The sequence below is a fragment of the Beta vulgaris genome, chromosome 8 (assembly GCF_026745355.1).
Source record: "Beta vulgaris subsp. vulgaris cultivar EL10 chromosome 8, EL10.2, whole genome shotgun sequence".
NCBI classification, from domain to species: Eukaryota; Viridiplantae; Streptophyta; class Magnoliopsida; order Caryophyllales; family Amaranthaceae; genus Beta; species Beta vulgaris.
In genome coordinates, this window is record NC_079209.1 from 3132488 (window position 1) to 3145483 (window position 12996).

Sequence of the window (12996 nt, forward strand, 5' to 3'; positions counted from 1 at the left end):
ATATTTATGCCCCTTTGAGAAAATGAGCGAAAAAAGTTTGTTATTTTGAATAATAGGGTTTCCTCGTTTTTTCTCAAATGAGCAGAAATTTTTGCCCATTTGAAAAAGTCTGTTCATTTGGGCAAATGAGCAGAAGTTAGAAAACTTATGCTCATTTAGAGAATTATCAAATGAGCAATAATGAACAAAAAGTAGTTTTGGATGTACCATGAGCATAATACACCCAAGTTTACTACTCCCTCCTTTTCTTTTTACTCTACACATTTTCCTTTTTAGTCCGTTTCTTTTTATTCTACACACTGTTGCTTTTCTACTTTGGTAACATATCAAATCTACTTTCTTCTCTTTCTCCACCCATGTCATTCACTTTTTAATATTTTAACCCATTCTTTTGTTTCTCTCTTTCACTTTTCAGTTTCTCTCATACTTTTGTACTTCCTCCTTGTTTCTCCCCCAAAGTGAAGTGAGTAAATTAAAAAGAAACGAAGGGAGTATGAATGTTCTCACATGTATCTTTTAAGAAATCGTTTCTGGTTATAAATGAATATGTATTTATGATATATCATAATTTCTTTTTCTTAGGGTCTGTTCTCTTCGACATAAAACAGCTGAACTGAACTGAACTGAATTAAATTAAATTGAGTTAAATTGAATGTAATAAATATATAAATAATATTTTAAACAATAATACTATGAATATTAAATAATAATTATTATGATAAGTAATAATAATGAATAATAATAATAATAGTATTTTGGATATTTTTGAATTATAGTTATAAATAAATAATATTAATAATCGTAAATTAATAATAATAATTAACGATAATAATGATAATTAATAATTATTATTTTATATTATTTGTATTAATATATTAATACTTGATGATGATATATAATAACAATAATATCTAAGAAGTAAATTAATATTACTATTTTAATAATTAGATTTAATAATATAAAAATATTTAGTAATAAAAATAATGATTGGGTTGGACCGCGAAAATTACATCATAAACTGTCTCGACGCGATTTGATTGGTTTATGGGCTAAAAAAAGTGGGTTTATTTGTGCTTTGACCTAAACCATGTTCCTCCTAATAATAATAGTAATAATAATGAGTAAAGTTGTAATAAACAAAATAATATATAGAAACGACAATAATAATAATACTTAATAGTAATGATATATATTTAAATAATAATAATAATGATAATAATGATAATAATAATAATAATAATAATAATAATAATAATAATAATAATAATAATAATAATAATAATAATAATAATAATAATAATAATAATAGATAATTAGAAAATAAATTATACCAACATAATAATAATATTTAACAAAATGGTTATAAAAGAATGGAGCTGAACAGCACTGAACTGAACAGAACTGATTGGAGCTGAACTGAACTGAACTGAACTGATTGGAGCAGAACTGAACTGAACTGAAAATAAGCTGGGGAGAACAGGCCCTTAGGGTGCGTTCTCTTCACCTGGATAACCTTGAACTTATCTGAACTGAACTTATTGGACCTGAACTGAACTTATTAGACCTGATTGAACCTGGTTGAAAATTATTGACCTGATTGGAACTTATTAGACCTTATTGAACCTGATTGAAACTTATTGACCTGATTGCAACTTATTAGACCTTATTGGACATGATTGAAACTTATTAGACTTTATTGGACCTGATTGAAACTTATTAGACCTTATTGGACTTAATTGGAACTTATTTGACCTTATTAGACAAAAAATTGATGAGCTATAACATAAATATTATCCCTAACGTACTACCCTTCAAAATTTATTATGAAATAATAATTATTGGACTTGATTGAAACTTATCTGAACTGAAGTGAACTTATTGAACCCGAAACTTAATTTGTTAAGGTAAAGAAAACTCACCCTTAATTGGTTGGAATTTGGTATGTCTTAAGTTTACTACCACATTATTTACTTGATTATAGCAACAGTTTAATCACTGTTCTTGATGCCTTTTGTGGTCTCTCATCATTACTTTCTTCATGTATTTCCTCCACTAATTGCTTTTGCTACATTAGCTAATCCTTTTCATTGTAATATCGTACGTCACTATTATTGTCCTCTTATTTAAAGGAATATGTAAAGAAGAAGCTAAGACTCGTTAATTGATACAAATGATATTTATATCCTAGCTTTAGAGACATCTACTTCATACATCATTCCTCCTTCAGCCATCATTATAATTGCTCTACAGGAAGTGGATGCACATTTTAGCACAGTATATTTTTTTTGATAAGTAAGTTCAAGATTATTATATTTTTTGATAAACTTTTCGACAAACTGAGCTATCCTGAGAGAGGAAAAATGTTATCATAATGGAATGGATCAAATAATTGAGAGATTTTAAAATGAAAAATGGAGCATAGAAAAATGAGTCAAATGATGTACTTATATAAGAAACCTTATTGACATGAGTCATGCTCACATATTCACATGAGATGAAAAGGATTACTATTTAGTCTAAAAAATAAAAATTGTTGTCGCTCAAAACCCTTGTCCCTTCATATTATGTGATTCGTTATACACAAATTATTAAAAGAGACGTCTAATTTTAATATAAAAGAAGACCTAGTCAGTAAATGGATTAAACTAGTCATTGAAAGAACTTAATTATTCATTATTGGATTAATTTTCTTTTTAATATGGGGCTTATCATTGCCTAATTTTAATTTAAAAGTAGGCGGTCTTTTCAAAGACAAACTCTTCTTTATTAGCCATGCTCACATATTCACATGATTTATTACAACTATTTCCAATTTACATATCTTTTCTATTGTCCACATAGATCTTTCGCCTTCATCTACTTTTGTCGAGCTATTTTTTTTTATATTGTTTCCGATGTTCTCGATCCAAGTAGTATATGGTCTTCATCACCTTCTTTTTGAAATTCAATATCCCAACTCTCTTACTTTAACAGGTGCATAATTGAGTCAGCACCGTATATATATGCCAAAACTAAATCACTGTAATATGTTCTCGTCATCTTATCTTAAATTATTTCTGCAAAATCTTTTGTACGAATTCTATCTATTAAGGTGTATCATCCATCTCAACATGTGCATCGCAACCCCTATTTTCCTAATATGATCTTTCCAAAACGGCCAACAAACAAATTTACATAATAATGTTGGTCTAATTGGCTTTCAGAATATTCTTTCTAAACTTTGAGGTACAATATGGCAGCAAAAGATCGTAATTGTGCGTTCCTTTTCATCTTGAGCCACCCTTATTAATGTATCCTACAAGTGATGTAGATTTTGATCAATATCTTCATTCCCCTATGCAGTCAATCCAAAGTATTTAAAAGACTCACAAATGGGTAACTTCGTTCCCTTTTGATGTACCAACATCCTTGATTGACTGACTTGACTCCCTTTTAATACTAAAATTGCACACTATATATTTCATTTTGCTCTAACTTAACCTAAATACTTGAGATTTTAATATTTGCCCCCTCTCATACTTTAACATTAACTTCACCGCTGGCCTTCTCCACCAATACAACATCATTTGCAAACAACATACGCAACAATATACATTCCTGAACATGATGTGTCATTTCATCTATTCATTAAGGTCACGCGTAGGCAAGGATTTATTGCAATTCTCTCTTGTTGTCCTATTGTATTAGGATTACTCCTCATCTCCTCACATTTGTTCTTGCATTACTTAACTAAATAAATATATTTGCATTCTATACCCTTCTTGTATATTGTCCATCAAAGCATATTTCTGAAGTGGTACCTTATCATAGACGGAATGACCTTCTGTAGAAATGGTTCTTCCTTATCCTGTAATTTTTAATCATCTGTATCATAATGATAGATTACCATGTCAAATGACCAAGTCAACTAAAAGTTTAAACTGATGGTCAGAGTTCGAGGATTAGTTTTATACTCCATCGCGCCCTCTCACACGAAAATCCATTAGGCTTGAAGTGTGGATGCAAAACATGTCTCCCTCATACCCGACATTAAATATTCCACTTAGAAAGCAGATTGGATGAGATTTGAACCCATGATCTTTATGTCATGCTGACTATAATACTTTATCAAAGGACCAATTCAATCAAAAGTATAAACTCATATTTGGAATCCCAGGACTAGTTGTACATATACTCTATCACATAAGATGAATGGCTTATATGACTTAAAGTACCATACAATCAACATAAACCCACATCTATATATATATATATAATATAATATTATATATAATATATATATATATAACCCAAGACAAATAAATGTCATACTGCCACATGCACTCTCTCCTCCCCCCACACAATCAAATGAAACATAAAGCAATAAAAATGTTTGTTTCAAGACTCGAACTCATGACCTCTCATCATTTGATATGCTAATGCACTAACCAACTACACTATAATACTTATGTTGGTCTTTGTGAGGAAAAAAAATCATTTAAAGATAAGATACTATTTCTATTTTTGAAGACTTCAAATGCATGTTGGCAAATAATCCGAGGCGTATTGCCCCAGACAAAAACTAATTAGTTATCTAAAATGCTTATACCTATTCTCAAATCGATAATCTATCACAATCTTTCACAATTTCAAAGTATGACCCAGAAGTTTTTTGTTCTCCCAGTATTATATATATATACTTCCTCCATTCTGTTTTGAATGAAACATTTGCTTTTTCACGCAATCCAACACGCTTCTTTAATCATTAATATCTTTAGTTGCGCACACGTAAAACATGTACACAATTATAATTTGATAGTGTATATGCATCGAGACGAATCTAACAAGACCTCACTTAACTATGATTTTCTTTATATAATGTCAATTGATCAATGAATGGTGTCATTTCACCCAATGTTTCATTTAAAACATATATATATATATATATATATATATATATAATATATATATATATATAATTAATATATATATATATATATATATATATATAGAGAGAGAGAGAGAGAGAGAGAGCATGTACAGTCTTGGCATCTCCCCTATTTTGTAAGTTGACATGAAGATGCTCGTACTCCAAAAAGCTCAACGAATCCAGTCAATTTGGGCTGAACTGATTCAGAATTGAACCGGATCAGTTGGACTCCAAGGTTTGACAAAAGGCAATCGACCCGCTTGAAAACCAGATCAATTAGAAAACCACATCAGTCACACGTTAACTGATCGGGTTTTCACCAAAAAAGTTAGAAATCGGACTTCAAAACTAAGTATTATGTTGGATTTTAAGTAACATTACTAGTGCATATATATATATGTGGCAAATCATCCAAGTGCATATATATGTGGCAAATCATCCAAGTAAGTTAGTAAAATGGAAACGTAATTTGAGGTGAAGGATTATTTAAAAACCACCACACAACCCAAGTATCTAGTTTGGTCTAAAATCTTGGTCAAATTTCAAGTGAAATAGTCTCCCTCTAATTATAATTGAATGGTAATATGGTATGAATAAAACATCTGTCAGAACCCTTAATTTGTCTACGTGTGTGTTGTAGTACATTCGACAAAAAAGAGATAAAGTAACACAATATAAGCTAATTAAAGGAGTCAATCTTGTTACTGTCAAGTGGTTTTAGTATGAATTCTCCGAAGGATTTGTATGTGACCGTACCCTCTTTCTTATTGGGTTGTCTGCTCTAGACCCATTTTCAATTCTATCAAATTTATCATGGTATTAGAGATCAGGTTGTTGGGCCTTTTATATGGGCATTTGTCTAGCAACTGGATAAAGGCCTCTATTGGAAATTTTCCAGTAAGGATTATTATTGTGTACGATACTAGTGTGCTATTATTCTAATAACACTCACATGTGAGGGGAGGAGCATTTAATTGGTTTTAGAATGGAATTTTCTATGGGCTTGATTGTGGACTGAATTTTCTCCTCCTTATTAGATTACCCATACCTATTCCCAGTTCAAATGAAATTTATCATCACCATGAAAGGGGTCACAAGTCAACCCTCTCATAGAAAAAGTGTCACTTCACCGCTATAATCTATACAAATATATTAAAAGGTGTGCGAAAACAAGAAACTATGCCACGTGGCGCTCTCCCTAGGGAGTTTTAATTCATGTAATTCATGTACAATAAAAAAAAAATTAAGAAATTGCATAGTATAGGGTTTGATCTCGAGACCTCAAGTACATATACTCAAGTATTATATTAATAAATAAAATCTTTTCTTACCCAGGGCATAGCCGGGGCCTAATAACTAGTTAGTTACTATAAAATCGTGTTGCCATTAAGATCAGTGCGTGCCTATGATTTTAGTTTTTTTTTTTTTGACATCAGAAAAGCGTGCATTAATAAAAGTCGAATTACATCCTACAGAGCATACTAACCATACATAAGTAAATCATCATGAACAAGATTAGCTACTAAAACAGGGGGGATGGGGCATAACATTTCTTCCTACAAGGATAGCAGACATCCTCAGTAAAATAAGATGGACTTCTCTTGGATCCAATACGCACCCTGCAAAACAAAGGGCTAGAAAAAGAGGGACTTCGACGCTTTAACGTATTATGTTGTCTATTGATTCTGGAGTGCAAACGAAAGGAGATGTTCATCTTGCTGGTAGACTAATTGTTGACCCGTGAAGTAGACTTCGCCGGCGAGCAAAAGGAGGTGCTTGGAGGTACTAACAAAGAGATGCAAGACGACTTTTGAGAATCCATACTTGTAGCCTCAACGTCGGGGCCTAAAATTGGAGCTTGTTTACACTGCTCATACCCTTCAACAGGGGAGTGTTTCATGTCCAGGGGTGTATGGTAATCTATAGTCGTGATGCAATCCATCCTTTTTGATGGATTTAAAGTTCGGATGCTGATCATTTGGTTTTGAGAAGAGCAATAGTAATGCAAAGTTTTTCCTGTTGACATCACCCTGTACATTGAGGGGGTGATATGCAAATAGGTATTTTGCGCTTTCCGATTTAAAAATTAGAAATTGGACCATGTAGATTTCATTTTTTTTCCTAGAAGTAGACTCCAGGACTGAATTAGTATCTTTAATGTTGTGATTTGTTCCAACAACATTCACTTTCACCTTCTCTGAGAAGATTTGATTCTTCTCCACTTTGATAGTGGTGGTACCTTGGTAGGATTTCCTTTTTCCTACCTTTCTCCTCCTTTCCAAGGAGTGAAGATTTACTCAGCACTTCATCCTCACCGACTACTTTAGCAGTTGTATCAACAAAATTTGAAGACAGTCCTAACAATGACGATACTTCATTTAATTTTTGTTGAAATTCTCCATTATTTGGGTGAAATTTAAGAGCTTGGATAAGATCTATTAATGCTATGTCGGGTTGGCTAAGTTCCAAAGCTGCAACGGGTCTCCTAAAAAAAGTTTTGGCAACTGTAGCTTCATACATTAAAACAAGAGAGCACAACTCACCTGCTTTCTGAAAATCCTTTTCCTTGATAAAACACGCAACCCAGTTCAAATTGATAGATATAGCTAGGCTTAAAAAAACAGACTTTTCCTCCTCATTATTAACGTCTGAAAAAAACAAGAACTTGATGGCTCGAATATAGTGTGCAATGGCTGACTTAATACCATTGTATCTATAAAAAGTATTACCCTCAACTTTCGAACTTCCAGCATACTCGAAGATACCAAAAGGATTAACAAGATAATCAAGCCTCTGGACCCAACTAGTTGAAGAACAATCATGCTCGTCAAAATGATATATAAAGGCCCAATTCCCCCTATTACTCGTCAATACTGTTCATGATTTCTAAGATAACGAGATATATAACTCTAAATACTAAAATGATTAAACCACTAGTAGATAAGGAGGCACCAACGCCTCTTAAATCAGCCTAAGCTAGGTTGTGAAAAGCTACAACTAGTGGAATTGAAGCAACTAGGAAAATAGGAAAGCTTAAGTGATAACCTCACAGTAAGATTTCAGAATAACTTAATGGAGTTAAAAAAGAATTAAATTGAATTGAACGTAATGGAGCTGAACAAAACTGAAATAAATTGAACTTACTTAACTTAATGGAGTTGAAGTAAATTGAACTGAATTTAACGTAATGGAGCTGAGTTGAATTAAATTTAATTGAAATTAAGTTAAATAAACAAGGCCTTATAATTGCAAATGATTTCGACTAAAATGGAGTAACACTGAACACGTGCCAATTTGTTATTTAGAATGAAACTAGATTATAACAAGGTTCCTAACCTACTTTCTTCTCAACTTATATTCATTTAATTTTAATGTATGTGTTGAAATGAACTTTTTGTTGTTGAGCTTGATTCATTTTTGCTAAATATAACTCATTTTGCTGAACTTAACTTATTTTTTTGTTAAAACTTAACTTATGTAATTTCATGAGATTAATTTATATGTTTATGAACTTATTTTTATGTAGTTTAACTACTTATTTTTGTTGACCTTGTTTAAACTTATTCTAATAAGGGTTCGTTCTACCCAACTTATTTTGACTTTTTTGAACTTATTTTGACTTTTTTGAACTTATTTTGTCTTATCTTATCCGAATTTATCTTATATTATATCTGAACTTATCTTATCTGAAATATCTTATCTTTCATGAACTTAATAAACTTGATTATGTTTATATTATTAGACTGATTTATTCTTATATGAACTTATCTGATCTGAATTTATATTATCTTACCTAAACTTATATTATCTTATCTTATCTGAACTTTTTTTTTTGAAATAAGTTTAAATAAATTGAACGAAAAAACTGAGGTGAATATCCTATAAGTGAGTGTTTTAATTACATTAAGTTGATATTTACATCGAATAATATAGCGTGAATCAAATGATTAAGTCTGGTGGCCCATATTATGTGTACCAAATGGGAAATTATGTGATTGTAGCACACCTCTAATATTAAAGGAAAATTCTACATGATAAATTTATACCGGAATTATTATATACTTCCTTCGTTCTTTTTCAATTGCAACATAGGGTTTTTTTTTCTCCTTCAAAAAAAAATCTATTGTGATTTTTACATAAGGAAAAATATAGTCATGTGGGGTGCCATAAAACATTGGGTGAAATGACACTATTCATTGATCAAGTTTGACTCCAATTTATTACCATTATATAAAGAAAAACATAATTAAGTGGGATCTTGTTAGATTTGTCTCGATACATACTATCGAATTATAACTTTTTTATACTTTTTATGTATGCACAACTAAAAATATTAGCGATAAAAAAAACGCGTTGAGTTACGTAAAAAAGTAAACGTTTGATTTAAAATAAAACGAAAGAAGTATATGACCTGATGAGGTTTTGTAGCACCATATAACGACGAAAGATGAATTTCTGGTTTATATATCCGACCCATCTTTTAAGATTAAGGAAAAGTTTGACATTATTATCGTTGGTTGTCTATTCTTACCTTTGTCACAGTATTAGTGAGAATTTAGCAAGAATTTACTTTAACTTCTTATCCTTTCTCATCCACTCTCATCTGTCCTCAAACATACAAACAAACAAACAAAAAATCTACAGTCTCACGTCCTTTTCTTCACCCATTAAACGATCTACTAACTACAATCTTCTGTTGTATTCAGAAATTAATAATCTGCTGTAGTAACGGGCTCTTTTTGATTCCAAAGAGAGGAAAAAAAAAACTTGGCAAATTTGAGATGACCTAATAATAATGTAGGATGAACTTAACAATTTGATTATGCATGGTAATTAATCACGTACAATAACATCATAATAATTCTTGTATATAAAGACATGAAAAACCTGAAGCTCTCAACTGAGGAACTTATTCTGTAGGATAAAGATAGAGAGGATCGAAAATGGGAGTTTGACAGAAGATAGAGAGCATTCAGAAGAGTGATATAAATCAAGCATTAGAGATAAATCCATTGATTACGCGACGCGTAATCAATGGTTTTAGCTATAACAATCGCAATGATTAACACACTAATCATCTTTTTGAGGCCGTGCGCAGTTTCCATGTGTGTGGCCTGAGTATCAGCTAGAGCTTTCTGCTTGAGCATCATAGGAAGAGTTCTTCCTCCTTCTTTCATTGTGTCCTGCCAACCTCCTTCGACAGCTTCTTTTTGTGTCATCAAATTCTGATAATTCATGGAACCTAGTCCAATTTTCAGATTATTAGTACAATAATTGAATGCTAGTGAGCAAGATTGAACAAATCATGAGTAATTAGTACCCTCAAAACTGACAAGAATGATGTACAGTGTACTATTTAACCTTTTTTTCCATAGAAAATTTCAGTTTTCTAATTATATCAATTGAACGTGCTGTGTCAAATATATAAATGTTTCTAAATTATACCCCTTCCTCATGTCATAGAATAGGATTCAATGGTTGTAAATTCCGTTATCTTCTTCTTCGTCTCAATTTAACAGAGAGTCTGTCGGTTACAGAGGTGAGTGAATCATTGTAAAAAAAAGTCCAAATAAACAATTATAAAATGGAATTGAAATGGAGATATATAATTACCCTCAAAAGTCTCTCACAAATTAAACAAATATATTTTTTGAAATAAAGTTTGAAAAGTTGAAATGGATATAATTATATATTATGCTTTATATGCAAATAATACTAGCCACTAGGATTAGAATAATAATTATGGTTTGTGGTAGAGTTCGTTAAACCTACAAGCTAAGATGTACCTTAATTAAGCCCGTGCGCGCACCTATTAGAAGATGTGACAAGATTAAATTGGTAAGGAGATCCACACACTCCTTGATATATTGTTGCTAATTAATTAAGTCGTCTAGGAGCACGCACATAGTTGATAGTCGGAAATAAGTAAAAAGTTACGGACACAATACACATAGGTAGATAAAGTAGTAGATAGTGTAGAAGTAGTTCTGGGGGTGTGAAAGAGCGAGAAATAATGTAATGTTGTTACGCACTTGCTACATTGTTGGCAAAATCGCTGATGAATGGAGTTAACGATGACGACCGGAGCTTTGGCGTGGAACTCGCAAACCTTGTGGCGGCGGTGGTAGCGCTTGGCCTCCGTCAAGTCAGCCGTGCAATTGTCTGCTTGACAATAGACAATAGTAGGTTGTGATCCTCCCCTTATATGGTCATTATCAAAATATCCCTCCATTTTCCTTGGAATAATCAAGGTAGAAGGTTAAAACAAGCTAAGGATATATAAGAGTGAGTTAGTGGACGAAGTGGCTGAATATATATATATAAAGAAGGGGGGATGTGTAGGAAGAAAAATCAACACAAAAGCAAGATAGCTTTGTTTGTAAGGCTTCAATAAAGGTAGCATACTTAGCTATCTAACTAGCGAAACAGGAATAAATATAGGCACTTTGAGATTATATGGCAAAATAACGACAACAATGTCCGAGGACCACATCTTCCATTATTTTTGTACCTTTCATTATTAGGTCCTTAATGTTATTGATTAGCTGGAATTCTCTTTAATTCGAGTGCAACTTGTTGGTACAAAATTCTAGGTCAAAACAGTGACCTGATATTATTCAGATGCTAAATATGTAACTGATTATAGACAATGGAGTACAAAATAGTAGTAATACCATTTTTTTTACTTTCTTGATTATTCCAACTTAGTTGCAATATAAATGATTTAAAGATTATAGGTGAAAAAGAGAGAAATAATAAGAGATATTATGAGATGAGGAGAGATATAGAGATATATCCTTAATCAGTAATGTGACATAATAAACGCAAAAAATGGAGTATTGTAACTAATTTGGGGTGGCAAAGTATTATATTGATATTCTCGGTTATTGGGAACTCTCCAAGTGCAAAGTAGAACCACTTGAAGATATATACAGAGTGTTGTTTTCATTTTTATAACATTTATTTAATAATTCTCCGCTCTTTTCTAACACTAGATGTGGCTTGAATGTACATATTAGAATAACAAAAAAAGTAGAAACATTTATGTGACAATTGGTTTCTGAAATCATGACGTAAAAAAAATAGACACGTGATATTTATCATAAAGAAATAGAGAAAGTATGTTGAAACTTAAGAAATATATCAAATATATATTCTATTTAAAATAATTCAGTTCTCTGTCGATTCTCGATCCTTAACATAGGCTTCACCCATGTTATATATTGTCCAATTTTTCGTACAAAGTTTCTACAACCTCTTAATAGAGTATTTGAAATTCACCATCATTATTTGAACCAAAAAATACCAACCTAATAATAAATGACTACAATAAGTAGAACTCGAAAGCTTTAATTTGGTCATTGTTGCTCCATCTACTCTAAATATGATTAAGTATAATTTTTTTTACATTTCGAGGTCTAAATTTAATGATAATAAAAACATATTGTTTATTCTAATTTTGTGGTGCAAGTATTGGTTTATATATCTGGAGCTAAAACTGTTGTTCGATAATATTAAAAGGTGTTTACTATTTACCTTCCGTATTTACTAAATACTGCCCATATTTTTTTATGTATTTTGTTTTTTTTTTTTACATCAAAAATATAAATTTTTAGAATTTTTTTAGCAGATGCTGAAATAAAATTTCAGTTCAATCATAGTGGAATCGACCATTTTCTCTTGTTCCACTATGGTAGAACTGGAATTTTTTTTGTACCACCATGGAGGAACCGAAACTTTTCACTATTATACCATGGCGGCATCAGAATCGGAAAAAAAAAACGATCGGTTCCACCATGGTAGAACTGAAATTTTCTTTCAGTTCCATGGTGAAGAAGGAGGAGGAGGAGGAGGAGGAGGAGGAGGAGGAGGAGAGGAGGAGGAGGAGAAGGAGGAGGAGGAGGAGGATGAGGAGGAGGAGGAGGAGCAGAAGGAGGAGGAGGGAGGTTGTGCGCACAGGGGGAGGGTTGCACGCGGGAAGGGGCCGGGTTGCGGGGGGGCTAGGCTGTGCATTGTTGGGGGGGCGATGGGAGAGAGAAGCGATGAGGGGGTTCCGTGTTGTGTCTGGGACGAAGGGAGACGCGATG

General features: G+C 32.0%; 1 protein-coding gene across 1 annotated transcript; it reads right to left on the reverse strand.

Annotated features, from left to right (window-relative positions):
• Nucleotides 1-9756: 9756 nt before the first annotated feature.
• On the reverse strand, nucleotides 9757-11224 carry LOC104900647 (squamosa promoter-binding protein 1). Its single transcript, XM_057391113.1, has 2 exons — nucleotides 10942-11224; nucleotides 9757-10151 (listed from the first exon to the last, which is right to left on the reverse strand). Exons 1-2 carry the CDS (start codon nucleotides 11139-11141, stop codon nucleotides 10031-10033), a joined length of 321 nt encoding a protein of 106 aa, XP_057247096.1. The 5' UTR covers nucleotides 11142-11224; the 3' UTR covers nucleotides 9757-10030.
• Between the last annotated feature and the right edge of the window lie 1772 nt (nucleotides 11225-12996).